The 25,148-nt window shown below is 40.0% G+C and overlaps 3 protein-coding genes across 8 annotated transcripts; all 3 read right to left on the reverse strand.

Annotated features, from left to right (window-relative positions):
* Positions 1-46: 46 nt before the first annotated feature.
* Positions 47-24,814, reverse strand: LOC131324167 (pentatricopeptide repeat-containing protein At1g63330-like). Of its 5 annotated transcripts, none has more exons than XR_009199246.1 (2): positions 20,225-24,814; positions 47-2,582 (listed from the first exon to the last, which is right to left on the reverse strand). XR_009199246.1 is itself a non-coding variant. In XM_058356018.1 (2 exons), the coding sequence occupies exon 1, from the start codon at positions 24,770-24,772 to the stop codon at positions 22,940-22,942; it is 1,833 nt and encodes a 610-aa protein (XP_058212001.1). In that variant the 5' UTR covers positions 24,773-24,808; the 3' UTR covers positions 14,282-14,868; positions 22,898-22,939. The 5 variants fall into 5 exon arrangements, 3 of the variants coding, with proteins under 3 accessions (XP_058212001.1, XP_058211999.1, XP_058212000.1); XR_009199247.1 differs by lacking the exon at positions 47-2,582 and adding an exon at positions 14,282-14,812; XM_058356018.1 differs by lacking the exon at positions 47-2,582 and adding an exon at positions 14,282-14,868 and having other exon boundaries at positions 22,898-24,808.
* On the reverse strand, positions 1,505-17,714 carry LOC131324166 (pentatricopeptide repeat-containing protein At1g63330-like). 2 transcript variants are annotated; one of them, XM_058356015.1, is made up of 3 exons: positions 17,573-17,714; positions 3,967-5,779; positions 1,505-2,638 (listed from the first exon to the last, which is right to left on the reverse strand). In XM_058356015.1, the coding sequence occupies exons 1-2, from the start codon at positions 17,631-17,633 to the stop codon at positions 3,984-3,986; spliced, it is 1,857 nt and encodes a 618-aa protein (XP_058211998.1). In that variant the 5' UTR covers positions 17,634-17,714; the 3' UTR covers positions 1,505-2,638; positions 3,967-3,983. The 2 variants fall into 2 exon arrangements, with proteins under 2 accessions (XP_058211998.1, XP_058211997.1); XM_058356014.1 differs by having other exon boundaries at positions 1,505-2,663.
* LOC131324168 (pentatricopeptide repeat-containing protein At5g16640, mitochondrial-like) lies at positions 14,282-17,092 on the reverse strand. The gene has a single exon (XM_058356019.1). It carries the CDS (start codon positions 16,778-16,780, stop codon positions 16,184-16,186), a length of 597 nt encoding a protein of 198 aa, XP_058212002.1. The 5' UTR covers positions 16,781-17,092; the 3' UTR covers positions 14,282-16,183.
* Positions 24,815-25,148: the final 334 nt, after the last annotated feature.

The raw sequence follows: 25,148 nt of genomic DNA on the forward strand, positions 1-25,148 counted from the left end.
GGGTACAAAAATAAATGCAAAATGGCTCAGATTTCATCCTACAGGGAAATTATAACAGTAGCCTGAAATAGATAATTGTAAAAGGTTCTTGATCATCCAAGTTCAAACACATTTCAAAGCACAAACTAACATAGAAGCCTCACACTACTAGTAAAATAGTGTTTACGTTTTTGGCTCAACAGAGCACAATATTTGCTGCCAATCTCACTTGAACGCTAAAAACCGAACGGTTCCGAGCATCAATGTTGGCTAGAACAAGGCCCAAATTGAACTGGGACCTTATCTGCTCGAGAGGATTCAATTCCTTTTACTATTAAACCAGCTCCAGTTCGATTTGGATACTGTTTTAATACCGTCCTCACATACCATATGCCATCCTTACATACCCATGCACAAAAAGGAATTTCCAGTCAAAATACTCTTTTCAGTTCCTATGAGAACTGTAGGCCTCTGAAGCATAGATAACCTGCCCTTGCAATTGCCGTGGAATTCTGGCAATGGCTGAGCAGAATAAACTACAGTAATACGCGATTTAGGGCTATAACAGTTAACAAGTTGAGTATCAGACTATGTGAAATACCGGATGAAATCAGAATAACCACCATCTCACCTAAAATCTATTGCAACAGGCGGTACTCTCCAGTAAGCACTGGCATTGAAGCCGGGATGGAATTTGGGTAGCAGGGCACCGGATACTCACAAAAACCGTATGTACTGGCCATTGCCGGTATGGGATCGAAAACCTTGCTACTAGCATCCAACCATCCTCTAGCGTATTGCAATAATGTGTCCCCATTCCAATTTGGAAATGATATTTGCAACTACGAAAATTCGATTTGGAAATTAGCCCATGAGCAACTAGGAAAATAACCCCATCTCAGACAGCAAAAGCATCAGCAACATTTGAGCTTAGAATGAATTTCTGAAAATTGACAACCATTTGCCACACCCTTGCAACCCCCATTGGTGTCTGACCGTGTGAAGATTGAAAGCTGCTGCTTGAATAACAAGTTTATAAGTGACCTTGAATGATCAAATGGTTTATGTAGACCTTTAGAAGTAGTTATAAGATTCAAACTACATCCAATCCATTTCTGGTGTTCTTAACTCGAATGTATCCACAATCAAGAAAAAAAGAAACACCTTGAACATATCCACCTCTTCAAACTAATGAGCTTAATTTCTGAGGTTCCACAGATACGAGTAATCAGAGGAGCTCGCGGGGGACATGACGCCATAATTGATGTACATTGTTTCGAGGTGGATTCATTGAAAGTACCCGACAATAATGAATTTTCGAGACAATAGATTTCCAGTGCCTGAAGATTCGATGATATGAGTTCAACCAACAAAATAGTATCTGGAATGTGAGAACACAATGCTCAAAGCCAGACTTTCAAAAGTAGGAGAATAGGCAATCTAAAACTTCTAATAGGTATTGCCACATTCCGAAAGGCATTTGAGAAAGTTATGAACTCATTTGACATGAAGATGTAGAGACCCATTGAGTGTCGCTTGGCCAAACATGGCCTGTAAATTATCTAAAAATTTGCGTCAAAAAATTAGGACGCGATAAACTAAAACAGCTTTGTACAAGGAACATTTCAGAGAGTTTTACCGATTCTATGTAGCTAATCTAGTGAAACACATTAATATTGTTACCATCACCATGACTTGAATGTCTGCACCCTTGCAAAGAGAACCCTTTCTCCATCTTGGGCTACGCTTTCCTGCATTGTAGATGAAGTTCTTCAGTGTAATGCTCGTTCCGCTCCTGGATAATCAGAACTTCCCTAACTTCAACAGCACATGCTGGATTTTCTGAACCTCAAACTGCAACGTCCGATTTTTTCAGACCCGCTTCAATTTTTTCAGACACACTCTTCCATCTCAGGCAGAAGAGCCTTACTGTCCATCTGTAATGGACCCACTTCGATTTTCCTCGTCCAATGACTCTTCACCTCCGCCAGCTGTAGAATCGTTTCCTCAACTTCTTCCAACTGTTCCTTAAATGTCTCAAAATTGACACTCTTTGACCTTTTCTTCTTCTTCTTGCCTGTTACCAATTTCCTTCTCCGTTATTCCACAGTGATCTGAAGGGTGTTCAACTTCTGGGCATCGGAATCAAGTCTCTCCAAAATCTCTCTCTCATTCCACGCTTGATTTGGCTCGTTAAAACTCGTGGGTACTGCTAATTTATCGACACCCAATTCCTTTTCCACTTTTATCTCTGAAGAGGGGTGATGCTCCCTCTTCTGCTCCACATCTTTAAATTGATGGACCATAGGGTTTCTTCTTCTTGTGTGACACTCTCAATGTTCTGGTCCTCAGCCCTATGCCAACTTCTCCTACTCAGTCCAAATATTGAAGCAGTTGAAATGATCGATTGGGATATCTTTCATCAGAATCCTATTTGTAATTTCAGAAACGTCAGGTCTTGTTTTCAGAAACTTGAGTTTGCCATTTACCTCATTTCCAAAGTCCATCTCTCCCCTTTGTGGTTCGCAGAACCAAACCTGTGGTCAGAACTCAACTCTCCAATCTATGGTTAGTATCTGGGCCCTTCAACAAATGCCCTGCACCTTACTCAGAAGAGCCTCTCTTCAATCTTTTACTTTGTGAAGCACCTTGAATAATCCTATACAGTAAACTGCAAAAGATCACTTCCAAAAAAAAGGAAAAGAAACATGTGAAACTAGATGCAAGTTGAATCGCAATAAACATGGCAGACTAAATGCCTAAAGCATCATAAATATCTGAGCTGAACCTTCTGAAAACATAATAAGGTCAAACAATTTGGAAGCACCAACCAAAATACTTAACTTCCCAAAAAAAAATATATATATTGGAAGCACCACGTATATCTACAAATGGCGATTATCAAAAAGTAACAAGTAAAGAAAACAAGATAGAACATCAAAAGTAAAGAAAGAGATTATAAATTGAGATTTATACTAAAATCACAATGAAATGCCCATACCACAAAACAGAACATCAAATGCATATACTAGTATGTGCAACATGTGAATTACAACAGAGCAAAGCGACAGAGAAAAATGTCTACAAGAAAATATTTAGTAGTCTACTCTGACCAACAATTTTCTAAAAAGGTAGCAACAAATCCTAAATAGAGGAAAGAGAAGTAAGAGCCCATGTGAATGAAATGGGCTTAAGTCCACCACAGTGAGAAATTAGAAATATAGTGTCTGCAAAGTCCTCAAATTCCAAAATTAATGTGTCCAAAAATATAATGATCTAAGAGAATTGAGAAGAAATCCATATAAACCTTTCTCCACTTCAACAATTTGCCATAGGGGTAAAAAAAAAGTTTCAAGCAATGGTCCAATTTGTAGTTAGCCGAAGAAAAATCTTTAAACTCAAGTTTGTATTGCAAGTCCAAGGAGAGCAAGGAGAGAGAGTTGAGAAGATAATTGATGTTTACAAACATTCATCATATAGAGGCCAAAAGAGGAGAGTACCACAATGAAATATTGTAGGGTGGACAGTGTACATAAATTTTTTGATTCATTGGACAGTTTAAGCTAAAATATCAGCAAGTAAAAAATTTAGACTTACAGGGTAGAGCCTAGGGTAAATATTGCTTAACCAGAGCTTTCCCAAAAAAGATACTTATGGAATTAAATGTTATAGTAATCAAGAAACACAAGACCATAAGGTAAAATTATTTACTAGACTAATTTTACTTTCAACAAGTATAATAGGTTGTACTTTCCGGTATAAACAAACCTATGCATGCTTTTTGTTGTTTGAAACTCACTCTCAGTAAAGGGAATGTTTTATTGGTAGGTGAAACTCACTTGGCAAGTGGATGTGCATTTAACAATGATGGTAATTTTATGGATGATAACATATGCTCTTCACTTTTACATATTTTCCTAGAATGCCAATCAATGTAGACCATTAGATTGAGAAGAAAATAATTGACTAGTATAAAAGTAGATTTACCTTCGTAGCCTAATTACTTATTCAATCTCTTGCACGCCGTGTCTATCGTGTGACATAAACCACTTTCTCAGTTCCTGGAGAGCAAGGTATTGTCCTTTTTTAGACATTAGATTCACAATACAGGAAACTGTAGATGCATCAGCTGAAAAACCCTTTGCAACCATTTCCTTGAGGAGTACCAAGGCCTCAGAATACTTTTGGCTTGCAAGAAATCCTCGAATAATAACATTGTAAGTGCCACCATTTGGAAAGCAACCATTTTGTTCCATTAGCACAAAACACTCTTTAGCTTCATCCAATATTCCTGCTCTACATAAACCATGTATCATCATAGTGTACGTCTTGACATCAGGACGTAATCCCTTGGAAGAAAGTTTATTGAATAGATCCCTTGCATGGTCCATCTTTTTATCCTTGCATAATGCATCAATGAGGATATTGTACTTAACAACATCAATATCTAACCTGTTGCTATCCATAGTGTGAAACAAGGCCAACGCCATAGCAATATTACCATTTTTGCAAAGGCCATCCAGCAAGATACCAAAGGTATGAGTACTTGGAATTATGCCTGAAACTTGCATTTCATCAAAAAGTCTGTGAGCGGAAGCACATCTACCAACCTGAAACAAGCCTTGTAGCACAGTGTTAAAAGTTTCAACAGTAGGCTTCAACCCCCTTTGAGGCATTTCTCTAAAGAGCTGCGTAGCCTCGTCCATTTTCATCTTCTTGCAATATCCGTTGATCAAAATATTATAAGAAACAATGTTAGGCTGAACCCCCCTCTCCACCATTTTATTGAACAGTCTCATTGCTTCATCCATTTGGCCTTGCAAACAATATCCATCCATTAAACTACTGTATGTGACAACATCAGGGTCTACACCTCTTTCAATCATCACTTCAAGTACCTCCTCTGCTTCCTTCGCCTTCCCTTCCTTGGAATGTGCATCCACCAACATAGTAAATGTATGGACATTTGGATAAATGCCAGCATTCAACATCTCTCTCAACATTCTTTTAGCCTCCATCCACTTGCCAAAATTACAAAGGCCATTAATCAAAGAGTTATACGTAGAAATGTCTGCAAGAATACCTCTGTCCTTCATTTCTAAAAGGAGCCTCAAAGCATCATCGACCATTCCATCCTTGCAAAGACTGTCAATGATTGTGGAATACACTACAGTGTCAGGTTTACAACTTGCCTTTTCCATTATCCTGAGCAATCTAATAGCCATGATAGTGTTGCCCGTTTTGCAAAGCCCATTAATAATTGTTCCGTACATAACCACGTTGGGCTCAATATCTCTGCTCCTCACTAATTTCTTAAATAACTCCGCGGCCTCAGCAGTTCTATCTTCGATAATAAGTCCATTTATGAGAGTGCTGAAGGTAACAACACTAGGTGTACAACCGCGTTTGAAGAGACCCCCTAAAAGCGAGAAACCAAAATCGACTCGATTTAGGTGGCAGTAGCAGTTAATTGCAATACTCACGGTGTATAGATCTACCTCAATGCCCAGTAACTGCAACTTGTCCAAATGAGAAAGAGCCGTAACGTAATTGCCCATTCTCGTAATGCAACCCAAGGCTTTATTGATTTGGGAAATGGGTGGGAAAGGTCGCATTTGGGTCATCCGATTGAGCAACGCCTCAGCGTCTTGAACATCATTGGGCCCTGAATTTCGGTGTTTTCTCTGCACTATTTGGGGATTTTGTCGGGTTGTTTCAGGAGGAGGATAATAAGGGTTTCTAGATGTTGGGTGAGTGTGAATGAAACGAAAGCTCCCAGTAGGAAAGAGAAGAAGAGTACCTTTCTTTGTGAGATTTTCAGATTTCAGGCCTCTGATAAAAGCACCAATCTTTGCCATCTTCTCTCTCTCTCTGGTGCGAATTGACGAAGATGATGTGGGTTTCACTGCCAAACCAAGAGGAGGTGTTCTTTGGAACACGAGGAAATGATGCTTCGAAAAGAAAAAGGAAATACTCCGTACAGACTCATTATTTTCTTTAAAATTCTTTCTTTCTTTTTGTTCTGTTTATTTCCATCGGTGCATGTTATTTGTTTGGTTTGAATGATTTATAATGCATTCATGATCGTAATTTTGGGACGATATTTTCCAGGTAAGCCTATCTTCTTGTTTTTTTCCCCTTTTATGGTATTTAATTCCATTGGCAATTCAGTAGAATTTTATTCATATGCAAGTATGCAACGAATGTCTGCGAATTCTCACACCTCTCTTTTTTAGGCAAGATTATTTGCCTATTTTTTCATAAACTAAGACTTATCAGTTTTGTAATTTGGTTTCTAAAAGTTTTTTTAATTTTCGTGTAAAATTTTTATGATAAAAATCCAAAGCTAACCAAATTGTATCCAATCCAAAAGCTAAAAAAGAATCACTAAAAACAAAACGATTTCAAAAAATACAAGTTTGTTGGGTCCTTTTTCATTTTGTCTTTTTATCGGTCTTTCAATTTCAATTCGTATACTACATTTTTTATTTATGTGGTCGAGACAGAATTCTTAATCCAAAAAATGAAAGTATTTTTTTTTTCAGTTTTGTTGTTATTTTGCTGTAAGATATCTTCCATATCAATCCAACAGGAAAAAAAAAAAAAAAGAGGAACTGGAATTGGAAAGAAATGACTATTAAAAAGGATAATCAGTGAAGATCAACAAAATAAAATAACAACAGTATCCAAACGATGGCTTTGCTTTGGTCAAAATAAAAAAAAAATGGCTTTCCAAGATCAAAATTTGTATATCTTGAGACAAATGGGTTCTGGTTATACGTTGCAATCATATTTTTCAAGATAAATATGTTGCGAAATAAAATCATACGATATCTGATCAACTAAATTTTTTGACATAGATAATGTCCTCGATGAACGCTGAAAACCGAACGGTTCCGAGCATCAATGTCGGCTAGAACAAGGCCCAAATTGAACCGGACCTTATCTACTCGAGAGGATTCAATTCCTTTTACTATTCCACAAGCTTCTACTATTTAATACAGTCCTCACATACCCATATGCCCTCCTTACCTACCCATGCACAAAAGGAATTTTCACTCAAAATACTCTTTTCAGTTCCTATGAAAACCGTAGGCCTCTGAAGCACAAATAACCAGCACCCTTGCAATTGCAGTGGAATTTTGGCAATGGTTGAGCAAAATAAATTACAGTAATACGCGATTAAGGGATATAACAGTAAACAAGTTGAGTTGAGGCTTGGTTTTGGAAGTAAATACAGACAGACCAGACTGTGTGAAATACCAGACGAAATCAGAATTACCACCATTTTGCCTAAATTTTTTTGGAATAGGTGGTACTCTCTGGTAAGCACCGGTATTGAAGCCGGGAAGGAGGGCCGGGTACTAGCATCCAACCATCCTCTAGCGTATTGCAATAATGTCCCCATCCCAATTTGGAAATGACATTTCCAACCATGAAAATTCGATTTGGAAATTAGCCCATAAGCAACTAGGAAAATAACCCCATCTCAGTTTGGGGGTCCGGGTGTCCGACCGTGTGAAGATTGAAATCTGCAATAAGTGGCCTTGAATGATAAAATGGTTAATTCAAACTACATCCAATCCATTTTTGGTGTTCTTAACTCGAATGTATCCTTAATCAAGAAAAAGAAAAAGAAAACACCTCGAACATATCCACCTCTTCGAACTAATGAGCTTAATTGATGTTCCACCGATTTGAGTAATCAGAGAAGCTGGAGGGGGACATGACGCCATAATTGATGTACATTGTTTCGAGGTGGATTCACTGGAAGTACCCGACAATAATGAATTTTCGAAACAATAGATTTCCAGTGCCTGAAGATTCGATGATATGAGTTCAACCAACAAAATAGTATCTGGAATGTGAGAACACAATGCTCTAAGCCAGACTTTCAAAAGTAGGAGAAAAGGGAATCTAAAACTTCTAGGTATTGCCACATTCCGCAAGGCATTTGAGAAAGTTATGAACTCATTTGACATGAAGATGTAGAGACCGATTGTGTGTGTTGACAATTGGCATCAATTCTCCACATGGGCTGCTGAGAGGTGCAGCCTTTGTTGAACCACATGGGCTGCTGAGAGGTGCAGCCTTTGTTGAAAATGGCATGACAGCCATTCTTTGAATGGCCTATAAATGGAGACCCTTTGGCTCAAAGTTTTGTATCAGAAATCAGAGAGAAGAGAGTGATACACGAGTAGATTGTGAGGCAATACTGTGTGAGTCTGAGTGATTGTTGTAATCCTCCTCCAGTAAATATAGTGAATCCGCTGCCCCTCCGTGGATGTACCCGATTATTGGGGAACCACGTAAATCCTTGTGTTTCTCTGTGTTGTGTGTTTGTGTTTGCTTGGTTTGACTCTGGTTTAGCACTACAATTGGTATCAAAGCACGTAGTGTAGAACCAAGAACACAAAAACCACCATAGTTTCCGACTCTGCTTCTCAGTCCGTGTTCTGTCCGAGTCACAGAGCCACGTTTTTTTTTGATCCAAGAATCCGTTTGACCACTGAGTCTTGTGCGTCCTTGCGAGACGATTCCAACGCACCAAGACCCATCGGAAACGGAGTAACAACGAGGTCACACGCTCCGTTCGACGGTTGAGCGTGAAAGAAGCTGCTGCTCGCCGGATCTGTTTTTTTTATCTTTTCAGAAAACAGAGTTTTTTTTACTTTAATATCTGTAAGGAGGAAAACCAGGTGCTGGTTTTTGACTAGTCAAAGCCAGGGAAAATTATCCAGTGCTACTGGCTCCCCTAGAGACGCTGATGTCAGCTTGACATCATCGATCCAGAAGCTTCAGAAGGCCAGAAGGTTACGCCCAGTCAGCACGACACGTGTCACCCAGTCAGCAGACACGTCATCTGCCACATCATCAGAGAGGCTGAGTCATCAGCCACGTATTCAGCCACGTGTCTTTCCACATCAGCGCCAGGTGTGCGCCACATCAGCAAAAAGGCCCAGTCATTAGCGCCCAGTCAGCATTTATTGCTGAGTCAGCAGGTCCAGTCAGTCCTAACCAGAGGGAATATTCTCTGATCCAAGGAATATTCCAGAAGGTGTTATTTTGCGTTTTCGGAGCCGTTTCAACTCTGATTTGCGCAAGTGAGTAGTCGTTCCTGACTATTCTCGACGTTCCGGATCCAACGCCGCACTCCGTTTTCCGTAACTCAGCTCCGACATTGGTGTTTTGTCCGTTGGTTGGCTAAAAAGCGCGTTTTTGGTGTTTTTTATGCACCGGATATTCACGTGGGTGGAGTTTAAGGAGTTCTAATGGCGGAAGAAGAGTTTAAGGAGACCTCGGAAGTTTCTTCATCTGCAGAGAAGAATACCGAGCATCCCAAGGTCACTTCGAGCAGTTATGGGCAAAGGAATACGGTTTCCAATGCTAAGTTCGAGGTGGAGAAATTTGACGGAACAAGTAACTTCGGCATGTGGCAATGCGAAGTTTTGGATGTTCTGTATCAACAGGAGTTGGATATTACGTTAGAGGAGAGGCCGAACGACATTTCAGACAAGGATTGGATAAAGCTTAATCGCCAAGCTTGTGGCACCATCAGACTTTGTCTTACGAAGGATCAGAAATACTTCGTGATGAAGGAAACGTTAGCTAAAGAGCTATGGGAGAAATTGGAAAACAAGTACATGACGAAGAGTATTGAGAATCGGTTGTATCTCAAGAAGAAGCTCTACGGGTTCCAGTTCGTGCAAGGTACGACTATGAACCAACACTTGAACAATTTCAATAAGATTTTGGCTGATTTGCAAAATCTAGACGTTTCCATAGAAGATGAGGATAAAGCTTTAGTGTTGTTAAATTCATTGCCTGATACTTATGATCATTTGACTACTACTTTATTGTACGGTAAAGAAGAAATCAAGTTTAATGACGTTTCAAATGCTTTGATGAATAACGAGGTACGGAAGAGGGATCAGCAAGCTCACCGTGACCCGTCCGCATCAGCTTTGACAACAAGAGGCAGAACCGACACTAGGAGGACTGGTGGTGGAGGGCGAAGGAGGTCTCGCTCAAAATCAAGGGGGAAGTCTGTAGAGAGAAGATTGGGGAAAGACGAGTGTGCCCTTTGTCGTCAAAAGGGGCACTGGAAGAAAGATTGTCCGAACAAACAACCAGCTGCAAATGTTGCAGAGGAGACAGAGGATGATCTAGAGTCAGCACTATTAGTTTCATCATCACCTGACCATTCAGATGAGTGGATACTAGATTCGGGATGTTCCTACCACATGTGTCCCAACAGGGACTGGTTCTCGAGTTTTCAAGATCTCGATGGAGGAGTTGTTTTGCTAGGCGATAACACCGCTTGCAAAGTCCAAGGGATAGGTTCAATCCGTTTGAAGTTGCATGATGGGACGTTTAGGGTGCTAACAGACGTTCGGTATGTTCCGGACTTGAAGAAGAATCTCATTTCGCTTGGAGCCTTTGATGTGAAAGGATACAAGATTACGATGATGGGTGGAGTGCTAAAGATAGTTCGAGGGGCGCTCATTGTCTTGAAAGGTAGCCGAAAAGGAAACTTGTATTTCCTAGACGGTTGCACAGTCACAGGGAGAGTGGCCGTTACTACTAGCTCAGACGAAGACGATGCATCCAAGCTATGGCACATGCGTTTAGGGCATGCTGGCGAGAAGGCCTTACAGGGTTTAGTAAGGCAAGGCTTGTTGAAAGGGGCCAAGACAGGGAAAGTTGGCTTCTGTGAGCATTGTATATTGGGCAAACAAACTCGAGTCAAGTTTGGCACTGGAGTTCACCGCACAGAGGGGATTCTTGACTATGTTCATTCAGATGTTTGGGGGCCGACCAAAAATGTAACTTTGGGAGGCAAACGATGGTTCGTGACATTTATTGATGATTTCTCCAGACGTGTCTGGGTTTATACCATGAGGCACAAGTATGAGGTCCTTCCAATCTTCCTTCAGTGGAAGAAAATGATGGAGACGCAGACAGGAAGGAAAATCAAGAAGCTGAGGTCAGATAACGGTGGCGAGTACAAGTCAGATCCTTTTCTCCAAGTCTGTCGGGAGGAGGGGATAGTCAGACACTTCACAGTTGCGGGGACGCCGCAGCAGAATGGAGTAGCAGAGCGCATGAATCGTACTTTGGTGGAGAAAGTTCGGTGCATGTTGTCAAATGCCGGGCTTAGCAAGGCGTTCTGGGGCGAGGCTCTCAAATATGCCTCCCATCTTGTCAACCGTTTACCGTCAGCAGCAATCGGAGGGAAAACTCCGATGGAGGTATGGTTTGAGAAACCAATTACAGATTATGATTCATTACATGTTTGGGGTTGTTCTGCTTACTATCATGTAACTGAGTCCAAGTTAGATCCACGAGCCAAGAAAGCTGTTTTCTTGGGTTTCACTTCAGGTGTTAAGGGATACAGGCTCTGGTGTCCCGAGTCCAGGAAGGTGATTCTAAGTAGGGATGTTACTTTCGACGAATCTGCTATGTTACAGCAGGTTCCTTCCAAGGAGAATGTGGAGCCGAATGCCCAGCAGCAGGTGGAGCATTCAGAACAGGTGGAGGTTGAGACTCCCCTTGTTCCAGCCAAGACTGTTCAGACAGTCAGCCGTCCTGAGGATCAACCCGTTGATCAGGATGTCATTATTGAAGAGGAGGCTTCATTACAGGAAATACCACAGCAGCCAGAATCCATTGCAACCAGCAGACCGAGGCGGGAAATCCGGAAACCTGCTCGATATGCTGATACAGTAGCTTATGCACTTCCAGTGACAGACGATGATGTTCCCTCCACTTACCGGGAGGCAGTGCAGTGTACAGATAGTAACAAGTGGAAAGAGGCGATGGATGAGGAGATGGGTTCACTCTCCAAGAATCAGACTTGGGATTTGGTTCAACTTCCCAAGGGCAAGAAATCTATTGGCTGCAAGTGGGTTTATGCAAAGAAGGAAGGTACAGGATCTGAGAAAGTCAGGTTCAAAGCAAGATTAGTAGCCAAGGGTTACGCACAGACGGAGGGGATCGACTACAACGAGGTGTTCTCCCCTGTCGTCAAACATTCGTCGATCAGGATCTTGCTTGCATTGGTAGCACAATTTGACCTTGAGTTAGCCCAACTCGATGTCAAGACCGCTTTTCTACATGGAGATCTGGATGAGGAGATCTATATGGCTCAGCCAGATGGTTACAGAATTGCAGGAAAGGAGAATTGGGCTTGTAAACTGAAGAAGTCGCTATACGGGTTGAAACAGTCGCCGAGACAGTGGTACAAGCGCTTTGATCGGTTTATGATGGAGCAGGGGTACACAAGAAGTCACTTTGACCATTGTGTTTACTTCTGCAAACTCCCAGATGGATCATTTGTCTATTTGCTCTTATATGTAGATGACATGTTGATTGCATGTAAGAGCAAGGTGGAGATTGACAGACTGAAGGCTCAACTCAGTAAGGAGTTTGACATGAAGGATCTCGGGGAGGCAAAGAAAATACTCGGCATGGAAATTCAGCGGGACAAGGCGAAAGGCACAGTTTGTTTGACTCAGACGCAGTATCTGAAGCGAGTGTTGCAGAGATTTGGGATTGACAGGAAAGCCAAACCTGTCAGTACACCTTTGGCCGCTCATTTTAAACTTAGTGCATCGATGTCGCCGCAGAAGGAAGACGAACGGAAGCAAATGGCTCAAGTTCCTTATGCCAATGCTGTGGGAGCTTTGATGTATGCTATGGTTTGTACGAGGCCGGACATTTCACACGCAGTTAGCATGGTCAGTCGATACATGCACAATCCAGGGAAAGAGCACTGGCAGGCTGTGAAATGGATTCTACGGTATCTTCAGGGTACTGTGGATGTTGGATTGAAGTACGAGAGAAACAGAAAACTTGGTCAGCATTTGGTTGGTTACGCGGATTCCGATTATGCTGGTGACCTAGATAAGCGACGGTCGACTACAGGGTATGTGTTTACACTTGCTGGAGGGCCAATCAGTTGGAGGTCAACGTTACAGTCAACGGTGGCTTTGTCTACTACAGAGGCAGAGTATATGGCAGTGACAGAGGCTTTCAAGGAAGCTATTTGGGTACATGGTTTGATTGAGGACTTGGGAATTGTTCAAGAAAACGTCGAGGTTTTTTGTGACAGTCAGAGTGCCATCTGTTTGGCGAAAAACCAGGTTCACCATTCCCGCACCAAGCATATCGATGTTCGGTTTCATTTCATCAGGGAGATTGTAGAGGAAGGGGATGTTCTTCTTCAGAAGATTCCGACTGCAGATAACCCTGCGGATATGCTCACCAAAGTGGTTGCAGGGATCAAGTTCCAACATTGCTTGGACTTGATCAACATCTCTCGAGTAGTGCGCGCCTAAGGGCGCAGAGGGGCAGTGTTGTGTGTTGGGGGCAACATCGGACCTTTGGAGAATTGTCGTCAAGGTGGAGATTGTTGACAATTGGCATCAATTCTCCACATGGGCTGCTGAGAGGTGCAGCCTTTGTTGAACCACATGGGCTGCTGAGAGGTGCAGCCTTTGTTGAAAATGGCATGACAGCCATTCTTTGAATGGCCTATAAATGGAGACCCTTTGGCTCAAAGTTTTGTATCAGAAATCAGAGAGAAGAGAGTGATACACGAGTAGATTGTGAGGCAATACTGTGTGAGTCTGAGTGATTGTTGTAATCCTCCTCCAGTAAATATAGTGAATCCGCTGCCCCTCCGTGGATGTACCCGATTATTGGGGAACCACGTAAATCCTTGTGTTTCTCTGTGTTGTGTGTTTGTGTTTGCTTGGTTTGACTCTGGTTTAGCACTACAGTGTGTCGCTTGGCCAACATGGCCTGTAAATTATCTAAAAATTTGCATCAACAAATTAGGACGTGATAAACTAAGACAGCTTTGTACAAGGAACATTTCAGAGAGTTTTACCGATTCCATGTAGTTAGTGAAACACATTAATATTGTTACCATCACCATGACTTGAATGTCTGCACCCTCACAAAGAGAACCCTTTCTCCATCTTGGGCTACGCTTTCCTGCATTATAAATGAAGTTCTTCAGTATAATGCTTGTTCCGCTCCTGGATAATCAGGACTTCCCTAACTTCAACAGCACATGCTGGATTTCTGAACCTCAAACTGCAACGTCCTATTTTTTCAGACACTCTCTTCCATCTCAGGCAAAAGAGCCTTACCGTCCATCTGCAATGGACCCACTTCGATTTTCCTCATCCGATGACCCTTCACTTCCGCCAGCTGTAGAATCGTTTCCTCAACTTCTTCTAACTGTTCCTTAACTGTCTCAAAATCGACACTCTTCGACTTTTTCTTCTTCTTGCTTGCTTGTTACCAATTTCCTTCTCAGTTCTTCCACTGTGATCTGAAGGGTGTTCAACTTCTAGGCATCGGAATCAAGTCTCTCCAAAATCTCTCTCTTGTTCCACGCTTGATTTGGCTCGTTAAAACTCGTGGGTACTGCTAATTTATCAACACCCAATTGCTTTTCCACTTCTAACTCTGAAGAGGGATGATGCTCCCTCTTCTGCTCCACATCTTCAAATTGATGGACAATAGGGTTTCTTCTTCTTTTGTGACACTCTCAATGGTTTGGTCATCAGCCCTACACCAACTTCTCAAACTGAGTCCAAATATTGAAGCAATTGAAATGATCGATTGGGATATCTTTCATCAGAATCCTATTTGAAACTTCAGAAACGCCAGGTCTTGTTTTCAGAAACTTGAGTTCGCCATTTAGCTATTTTCCAAAGCCTCTCTCTCCCCTTTGTGGTTCGCAGAACCAAACCTGTGGTCAGAACTCGACTCTCCAATCCATGGTAAGTATTTGGGCCCTTCAACAAATGTCCAGCACCTTGCTCAGAAGAGCCTCTCTTCAATCGTTAACTTTGTGAAGCACCTTGAATAATACTATACAGTAAACAGCAAAAGATCACTTCCAAAAAAAAGAAAAAGAAACATGTGAAACTAGACCCAAGTTCAATAGTAATAAACATGGCAGACTAAATGCCTAAAGCATCATAAATATCTGAAATAAGACTTGCCCCCTTGAACCTTCTGAAAACATAATAAGGTCAAACAATTTGGAAGCACCACGTATATCTACAAATGACAATTATCAAAAAGTAACAAGAAAAGAAAACAAGATAGAACATCAAAAGTAAAGAAAGCTATTATAAATTGAGATTTATACCAAAATCACAGCGAAATGCCCATACAACAAAACAGAACATCAAAAGAATATACTAGTATGTGCACCATGTGAATTACAACAGAGCAAAGAGACAGAGAAAAATGTCTACAAGAATATATTTAGTAGTCTATTCTGACCAACAATTTTCTAAAGAGGTAGCAACAAGTCCTAAATAGAGGAAAGAGAAGTAAAAGCCCATGTGAATGAAATGGGCATAAGTCCACCACAGTAAGAAATTAGAACTATAGTGTCTGCAAAGTCCTCAAACTCCAAAATTAATGTGTCCAAAAATATAACGATCTAAGAGAATTGAGAAGAAATCCATATAAACCTTTCTCCACTTCAACAATTTGCCATAGGGGTATAAAAAAAAAAGTTTCAAGCAATGGTCCAATTCGTAGTTAGCCGAAGAAAAATCTTAAAACTCAAGTTTGTATTGCAAGTCTAAGGAGAGCAAGGAGAGAGAGTTGAGAAGATAATTGACGTTTACAAACAATCATAATATAGAGGCCAAAAAAGGAGAGTAACACAATGAAATATTGTAGGATGGACAGTGTACATAATTTTTTTTGATTCATTGGACAGTTTAAGCTAAAATATCACCAAGTATAGAAGGAGATTTACCTTTGTATCCTAATTATTTATTCAATCTCTTGCATGCCATGTCTATCCTGTGGCATCAACCTGTTTATCAATTCCTGGACAGCAGGATCTTGTCCTTTAGTTGACATTAGATTCACAATACAGGAAACTGTAGATGCATCTGCTGAAAACCCCTTTGCAACCATTTCCTTGAGGAATACCAAGGCCTCAAAATACTTCTGCCTAGCAAGAAATCCTCGAATAATAACATTATAAGTGCAACCATCTGGAAAGCAACCATTTTGTTCCATTTCCAAAAAAAACTCTTTAGCTTCGTCCAATAGTCCTTTATAACAAAAACCCCGTATCATGATATTGTACGTCCTGACATCTGGATGTAATCCCTTGGAAGAAAGTTTATTGAAAAGATCCCTTGCATGGTCCATCTTTTTATCCTTGCATAATGGCATCAATGAGGATATTGTACTTGACAACATCAATATTTAACCCGTTGCTTTCCATAGTTTGAAACAAGGACAATGCCACAGAAATACTACCATTTTTGCAAAGGCCCCCCTGCAAGATACCAAAGGTTTGAGTACATGGATTTATGCCTGCAACTTGCATTTCATCAAAAAGTTTGTGAGCGGCTGCACATCTACCAAACCGAAACAAGCCTTGTAACATAGTGTTAAAAGTATCCACAGTAGGCTTCAACCCCCTTTGAGGTATTTCTCTAAAGAGATGCATAGCCTCGTCTATTTTCATCTTCTTGCAATATCCGTTAATCAAAATATTATAGCAAAAAATGTTAGGCTGAACCCCCCTCTCCACCATTTTATTGAACACTCCCATTGCTTCATCCATTTGGCCTTGCAAACAATATCCATCCATTAAACTATTGTATGTGACTACATCAGGATCCAAACGTCTTTCTATCATGACTTCAAGTACCTCATCTGCTTTATTTGCCTTCCCTTCCTTGGAAAGTGCATCCACCAGCACAGTGAATGTGTAAACATATGGATAAATGCCAACATTCAACATCTATCTCAACATTCTTTTAGCCTCCTTCCACTTGCCAAAACTACAAAGGCCATGAATCAAAGAGTTACAAGTAATGATGTCTATAAGAATGCCTTCTTCCTTCATTTCTAGAAAGAGCCCTTACAGCATCATCGATCATTCTATCCTTGCAAAAATTGTCAATGATCATGTTATATGTTATCGTGTTAGGTTTACAATTTCCCTTTTCCATCATCCTGAGCAACCTAACAGCTGTAATAGTATTGCCCGTTTTGCAAAGCCCATTAATAATTGTTCCGTACATAACCACGTTGGGCTCAATTATCTCTATTCCACATTAACTTCTTAAATATCTCCACCGCCTGAGCAGTTCTATCTACGATAATAAGTCCATTCAACAGAGTGTTGAAGGTAACAACATTTGGTGTATAACCGCGTTTGAAGAGGCCACCTAAAAGCGAGAAACCATAATCAGATCGATTGAGGTGGCAGTAGCAGTTAGTTGCAATGGTCAGGGTGTACAAATCTACCTGAACGCACTCTTCGAAATGAGAAAGAGCCATGATGTAATTTCCCAATTTCGCAATGCTCCCCAAGGCTTTATTAATTTGCAAAAATGGGTGGAAATGGTCGCTTGTGGGTCATCCGATTGAGGAACTCCTCGGCGTTTGGAACATCACTGGGCCCCGAATATCGGTGTTTTCTCGGCACGATTTGGCGATTTTCTTGGGTTGTTTCAGGAGGAGGGTTTCTCGATTTAGGGTGAGTGTGAATCAGACGTATGCTCCCCCGTAGGAAAGAGAAGAAGGGTACCTTTCTTTGTTTGATTTTCAGATTTCACGCCTCTGATTAAAGCACCAACAATCTTTGCCATCTTCTCTCTCTCTCTCTCTCTCTCTGGCGCGAATTGACGAAGATGATCTGGGTTTCACTGCCAAGCCAAGAGGAGTTGTTTGGAACGGGGGCGGGTCCCCTCCAGTTTACTATGGATTAGTTTGGTACATTTGTGGGCTCTTTTCCCCGACTCGCAAAAATAATTGGAAACGTTCAATTTTCAGATCTCGTCGATTTCATTGACACGCCAGAAATCATGTTGGTTGATCGGATATGATTAGATATTATATGGAAAATACATTTATCTTCGTGTAATTGTGTCAAATAAATTGCAATTCAGTGTTTCACAATTTTTTTCTTACAAACTTAATACACTTAGAAATCATATCAAACAATACCCGATTAACGTGATTTTTGGCATGTTTACTGTTCTGAACAAATTTTAAAAAGTAAATGGTTCCGATCATTATTGTATGCCCGAAAAGAGTCTACAAAAGGTCAAAAACCGTTTTCATAGTGAACTGAACAGAACCAGGAAATAGTAAGTAGTACTCCAGGAGTATTTGTTTTCTTTCTTTCTGTTTATTTCCCGAAGTTAAAATTTATCCCGGAACACAACACAAATACTCCGAACCGAGCATAGAACGACATGCCACGCACGTCGCACCTTTCTCTAGTTTCTTGTGGACAATGCTTGCAAACAATCATAGAGGATCTAAATCCGCAAACAAAATTCAACTCGTAGAGCAAATAGTAACATTTTTAGGGAAAAACTACGATGTCCCCTGTGTTTCCATGTTATTATGCCTTTGTGTGATTTCATGTTATGTCTTTGTGTGGCTTCATGTTATCCCATTTTGCGGTTACTTATTAAAAAAAGGTATAATGGAGGGATGCCAAAAAAAATGAATTAAAAAAATATAAAATGTTGGGAAATGCTACTGTGTCCACTCACCGTTTGGGGACACCGTAACTTTTGGCATAACCGACCATTAAAAGCATAACAAAAACCAGTAATGTGTATAACCAAAACCTTATAGAGGCATAACCCCCAAAATCTCCAAAATTTCTGGGGATTTTGAGGGTTATGCCTGTGTAAGGTTTTGGTTATGCACATCACTGATTTTTATTATACTTTTAATGATCAGTTAAACCAAAAGTTACGGTGTCCCTAAAATGACCGGGGACACCGTAGCATCATCCATCATGTGCCATTTTTTGATTTATGTTATGCCATATTATGCTAAGTGGTAAAACAACATAACATGAACCACATAATGGCATAACTGATTTTGTTATACCGGTGTCCCCGAAGGAGAGACACCTTAGACTTATCAAACATTTTAGGGAGATGCTACGGTGTCTACCCCTTTTGGGGGGACACCATAATTTTTGAGCATGACAGAACCATTAGAAGCATAACAAAAACCAATTAACCAAGGCATAACAAAAAAGTGGGATACCTATAGAAGCAGTCACTGGTCCAATAAATAAATAAAAAAAAACAAGTGGGGTATTGTTATGGTTCTAGGTTATTCTTATGCCTTTTGGGGGTTATTGGTTATGGTATTTTGTAGTATTGTTATGCTTCTACTTTTGGTTTTAGTTATGCCTTTTATGGTTTTTGTCATGCTTTTCAATGGTTTCCATTATGTCCATATTGTTATGACTCATCAGTTATGTCATTTAATGGTTTAGTTATACGTAATTTGGGTTTAGTTATACCCGTTTGGCCCATGTTACGCCATTAAATTCACGTGTTATGCCTTTTTGGATTATTTAGTGGTTTTGTTATGCCAATTCGTTGACCTGTTGGGGATACCGGTTTAATTGGTCAATTTTGGTCAACTTGCATGAGTGGCTAAATCTCATCCGTCGGATTGGGGAGTTCTGGTTATGCTTTGTAATGGTTCTATTTATGCCTTGTTATGGTTCTGTTATGCTTGTAATAGATTTTGGTTATGCTTCTAATAATTTTGTTATACCAAAAGTTATATTGTCTCCAAAAAGAAGGTAGACACTGAATTATTTCCCAACATTTTATAAAGGAGAATGTATTAAAGGTTTACTCCTCTTTTGTGTGTGTTCACCCGGTTCAAGATCAACAATGTCTAGAAGCCTCCCTTCTCTCAACTTCCATATCTGTCAAATACTTTTTCCCTTCAATCGAATAAGAAGTGAATGAAAAAAAGAAAGAAAAGGGAGTGAATGAAGGGAATGACTTCGGTGTCCCTGATCGTTTTGGAGACACCGTAACTTTTGACATAACAAAACTACTCCGTATTATGAGTATAACCAAAACCCATTACAAATATAACAGAACCATAAGAAGACATAACTTGTTTTTTATGCCTTGGTTGAGTTTAATTATGTCTTGGTTAGTTTTTTGGATATTTCTTGATTATGCCTTGTTTGATTCTGTTATGCTTGTAATGGATTTTAGTTATACTCATAATGGTGAAGTTATGCCAAAAATTATGGTGTCCCCAAAATGACTGGAGACACCATAGCATCATCCGTGAATGAATCGTGAATCATATTTGGCCATGAAGAGAGATGCAACTATTGGACTGCAGTGAATTTACTATTGAAGTGTCTCAGGACCACTTTCATTATCCTTGTGAATTACACCTATAGGCGTGGGTAAAGCCTAAACGTCAAAACCCCGTAATATGTGTTAGTTTTGAACAAAATACAAATATGTAGGTCAAACCTTGCCAGCCCGAGGAAGGGTTATAATTCCAACAAAGCCATGTAATTTCTGCAGCTATATCCAATTCTACAGTACAGACTTACGACGAGAATGTAAAAACTCTGGCACTTATAAACCACCTATGCTTTCCAGTCCTTCGGTTCTCCTCCGAGAACTTGTTAGCTCAACTTTCTAAAGTAACGCGGAACGCCCTCTCCAAGTCAAGCAAATAACATCATTTCCACTCTTTTCCATGTTTTTTGTAAAACCTTAGAAACAAATCATGGATTTGCAGCAACTCAAAAACCTTCAGAAGTTGCAATAAGCTTCCAGCAACCATTTGAAGCACCAGCCGCGCCACAAATGCTCTAAGTTGAATTCAAGAAACACAAAACAATCATCAGCACAGAGTAGATGTGACTTCAGAGGGGCAACTTGACAGATTGCAATCCCTTTACAAATAGTCATGTATCCCATGTTGGAAAGAGATCGAGGAGGAGAGGGCCTGGGCTGCTAAGATATATTCTTCCCAAATTGACTCTGGCGTAAGGTTTATTCATGTATAAAGTTCCAAAGCCAAAAATGATTTTCGACCTGTCTTCTTTTTAGGAACAAAATCTAGGACTTTATGGGTCAAAGCTGCTGGAATCCCACCACTCGGTCCAGGCAATATCCATCTTCCCATTTGGAACAAAGCTGTTTGCATTTCCATAGCAGAGAAAAGGCTTGTCACCTACAAACCCTCTCTGTGATTGAAAAGTCAAATCTCTTTGGTATCAAACTAAATGTAACTGCAGCAGAGCAATCCACTTGCATCCTACCATCCTATACTATGTTCCATCAATTTCCGAATTCCAATTTGGAAATTGCAATTGCAGAAGCAAGGTGCAAAGATTCAATTAGAAAATTAGCCATACTCTAGCCGATGAGCAACTAAGAAAAACACAACATCTAACAGAAACTAGAGCAACACCATCTCAGCAATACTTCAGTTTTGAATGCATTTCAGAAAATTGACAACCATTTGGAGGAAAAAGCCACACCATTGCATCACCCCTTGGTGCTATACTCATCCAACAGAAATTACAGTTTCAACTTCTGGCATTAAAAAAGAACAGGAAAAAAATAATGCACCCCACCACCCAAAAACAATTGCGTATCTGGAGCTATTTAGTCGGCCACCATCATAACTGAGCAGTTCAAAGGTTGGGGTGTTCAACTGTGTCAAAATTCGAATCCAGCTGCAGCTTGAATAACAAGGTTATTAGGGACCCAATTTTAATCCATTTTCACAACATAACTTCATCTTCTCCCAGTAGGATGTTCACAAAGACCTTGAATCATCTACTATTGTATGCAAACCTTTAAAAGTTGCTATGTTTCACCATGTCAAGCATCTTGCATAATCATCTCAAAAAAAGAAAAAAGCATCTTGGATAATACTGCAGTAAAGTGCAAAAGATACACGTGAAACTACATGCGAGTTGAATTGCTAAAAACGTGGCAGACTAAATGCTTAAAGCATCATAAATACCTGATATAAGACTTGCTCCTTGAACATTCTGAAAACTTCAATAAGGTCAAACAATTTGGAGGGTGTATATCCATGTATGTCAGTTATCAAAAAGTAACAAAAAAACAAAAGTGAGGCAATATAAATGAATATGATACTCTCATCGTGCATAAAGAAAGCAATTCTACATGGAGATATATACCAAAATCACAGGGAAATGGCCATAGCACTAGAGTCACTAGACAAAACATCAAAACGATATACTAGACTCTGCAACATGTAAATTCCAATGAACCAAAGTGACTGAGGAAAAAGTCACAAGGACATAGTAGTCTACTGTGACCATTGACCAACTATTTTCTAAATAAGTAGTAACAGCCAACAAGTCCTAAATAGATGAAAGAGAAGTAAAAGCCCATGTGTGCATGAAATGGGCTTTAGTCCACCACATTTAGAAATCAGAATTATAGTGTCTGACAATTTCATCAAATTGCAAAAGTAATGTGTCCACTAAATATAGTGATCAAGAGAATTCAGAAGAAATTCACATAAACCATCCTCCACTTAAACAATTGGCCGTATGATTCAATTCTTTTCCAACCTATGGTTCAAGCCGAAGTTGTAGTCAAAGAAGAGTCTTGAAACTTGCTGAGCAAAAAAAAAAAAAAGAACAGTCTTGAAACTCAAGTATGCATCCCTAGTCTAAGGAGAGCAAGGAGAAAGGGTCAAGATGCTAGTTGCTGTATACAAACTTCTAGCACATCGATGCAAAGGAGGAGAGTGCAAACAAAGCATTACATAATCCATTGGACGGTTTAGGCTATAAATATCAGCAGGTTCAAAAGTTACACTTACAGTAATCTAAACAAGAGAAGCTTCTAGTAAACAAGAGAGGCAAAGAATCTAGAAAGTCATACAAGTAGTGGAGTCTAGGGAAAATATGCTCAATCAGTGATTTCCCGAAAGGACAAAAAGATGTTTATGGATTTAAATTTGATAGTCAAGAGCCACTAGATCATACGGTACACTTATTTACTAGGCTATACTAACTTTCAAAAAGTATAATAGGTTGTACTTTCTGGCATAAACATACTTTTACCTTCGAAGCCGAATGACTAATTCTATCTCTTTGCATTTCCTATCAATCCTTTGATATGACCCACTTTATCATTTCTTGGAGAGCAGGATCTTGTCCTTCAGTTGACCTTAGATTCACAATACAAGAAACTGTAGATGCATCTGCTGAAAACCCCTTTGCAACCATTTCCTTGAGGAGTACCAAGGCCTCAGAGGACTTCTTCCTCGCAAGAAATCCTCGGATAATAACATTGTAAGTGCAACCATTTGGAAAGTAACCCTTTTGTTCCATTTCCACAAAAAACTCTTTAGCTTCGTTCAATAGTCCTTTATAACAAAAACCTCCAATCATGATACTGTATGTCCTGACATCAGGATGTAATCCCTGGGAAGAAAGTTTATTGAAAAGATCCCTTGCATGGTCCATCTTTTTAGCCTTGCATAATGCATCAATGAGGATATTGTACATAACGACATCAATATCTAACCCGTTCCCTTCCATTGTTTTAAACAAGGACAATGCCAGAGCAATATTACCATTTTTGCAAAGCCCATCCAGCAAGATACCAAAGGTTAGAGTACTTGGAATTATGCCTGCAGCTTGCATCTCATCAAAAAGTCTGTGAGCTGCTGCACATCTACCAATTCGAAACAAACCCTGTAACATAGTACTGAAAGTTTGAACATCAGGTTTCAACCCCCTTTGAGGCATTTCTCTAAAGAGCTGCATAGCCTCGTCTATTTTCATCTTCTTGCAATATCCGTTGATCAAAATAGTATAGGCAAAATTGTTAGGCTGAACCCCCCTCTCCACCATTTTATTGAACACTCTCATTGCTTCATCCATTTGGCCTTGCAAACAATATCCATCTATTAAACTACTGTATGTGACAACATCAGGGTCCACACCTCTTTCAATCATCACTTCAAGTACCTCCTCTGCTTCCTTCGCCTTCCCTTCCTTGGAATGTGCATCCACCAACATACTAAATGTACGGACATCTGGATAAATGCCACCATTCAACATCTCTCTCAACATTCTTTTAGCCTCCTTCCACTTGCCAAAATTACAAAGGCCATGAATCAAAGAGTTATACGTAAAAACGTTTGCAAGAATACCTCTGTCCTTCATTTCTAAAAGGAGCCTCACAGCATCGTCAACCATTCCATCCTTGCAAAGACTGTCAATGATCGTGGAATACAATACAGTGTCAGGTTTACAACTTGCCTTATCCATTATCCTGAGCAATCTAATAGACGTGATAGTGTTGCCTATTTTGCAAAGCCCATTAATAATCGCTCCATACATAGCCACGTTGGGCTCAATATCTCTGTTCCTCACTAATTTCTTAAATAACTCAACAGCCTCAGCAGTTCTATCTTCGATAATAAGTCCATTTATGAGAGTGTTGAAGGTAACAACATCAGGTGTATAACCACGTTTGAAGAGGCCGCCTAAAAGCGAGAAACCATAATCAGATCGATTGAGGTGGCAGTAGCAGTTAGTTGCAATGTTCAGGGTGTACAAATCTACCTGAACGCCTAGAAACTGCAACTCTTCGAAATGAGAAATAGCCGTGATGTAATTACCCAATTTCGCAATGCTCCCTAAGGCTTTATTGATTTGCAAAATGGGTGGAAATCGTCTCATTTGGGTCATCCGATTGAGGAACTCCTCAGCATTTTGAACATCATTGGGCCCCAAATTTCGGTGTTTTCTCGGAACGACTAGGTGATTTTCTTCAGTTGTTCCAGGAGGAGGAGAATTAGGGCTTTTAGATTTAGAGTGAGTCTGAATCAAACGAAAGCTCCCAGTAGGAAAGAGAAGAAGAGTACTTTTCTTTGTGTTACTTTCAGATTTCAGGCCTCTGATAAAAGCACCAACAATCTTTGCCATCTTCTCTCTCTCTCTGGTGCGAATTGACGAAGATATTGTTTCACTGCCAAACCAAGAGGAGGTGTTCTTTGGAACACGAGGAAATGATGCTTCGAAATGAAAAAGGAAATACTCCGTACAGACTCATTTATTTTCTTTCTTTCTTTCTGTTTATTTCCATTGCCGCATGGAAAAAGTCTTCGATACATACTAAGGTGTGTAATATATGCACCTATTATGTAGTTTATATAGTGTCACCTCATATAAAATTAGTTATAAGACTTGTCATTCATAATATCTATATAATAAAACAGAGCTGTGTTTGAATCCAAAAGATAACCAACGCTCCAGATTTATCCTTTCCTTCTACATAAATCTCTGTCCTCCATTCTACAAA

Source organism: Rhododendron vialii, chromosome 4a, assembly GCF_030253575.1.
Source record: "Rhododendron vialii isolate Sample 1 chromosome 4a, ASM3025357v1".
Taxonomy (NCBI): Eukaryota; Viridiplantae; Streptophyta; class Magnoliopsida; order Ericales; family Ericaceae; genus Rhododendron; species Rhododendron vialii.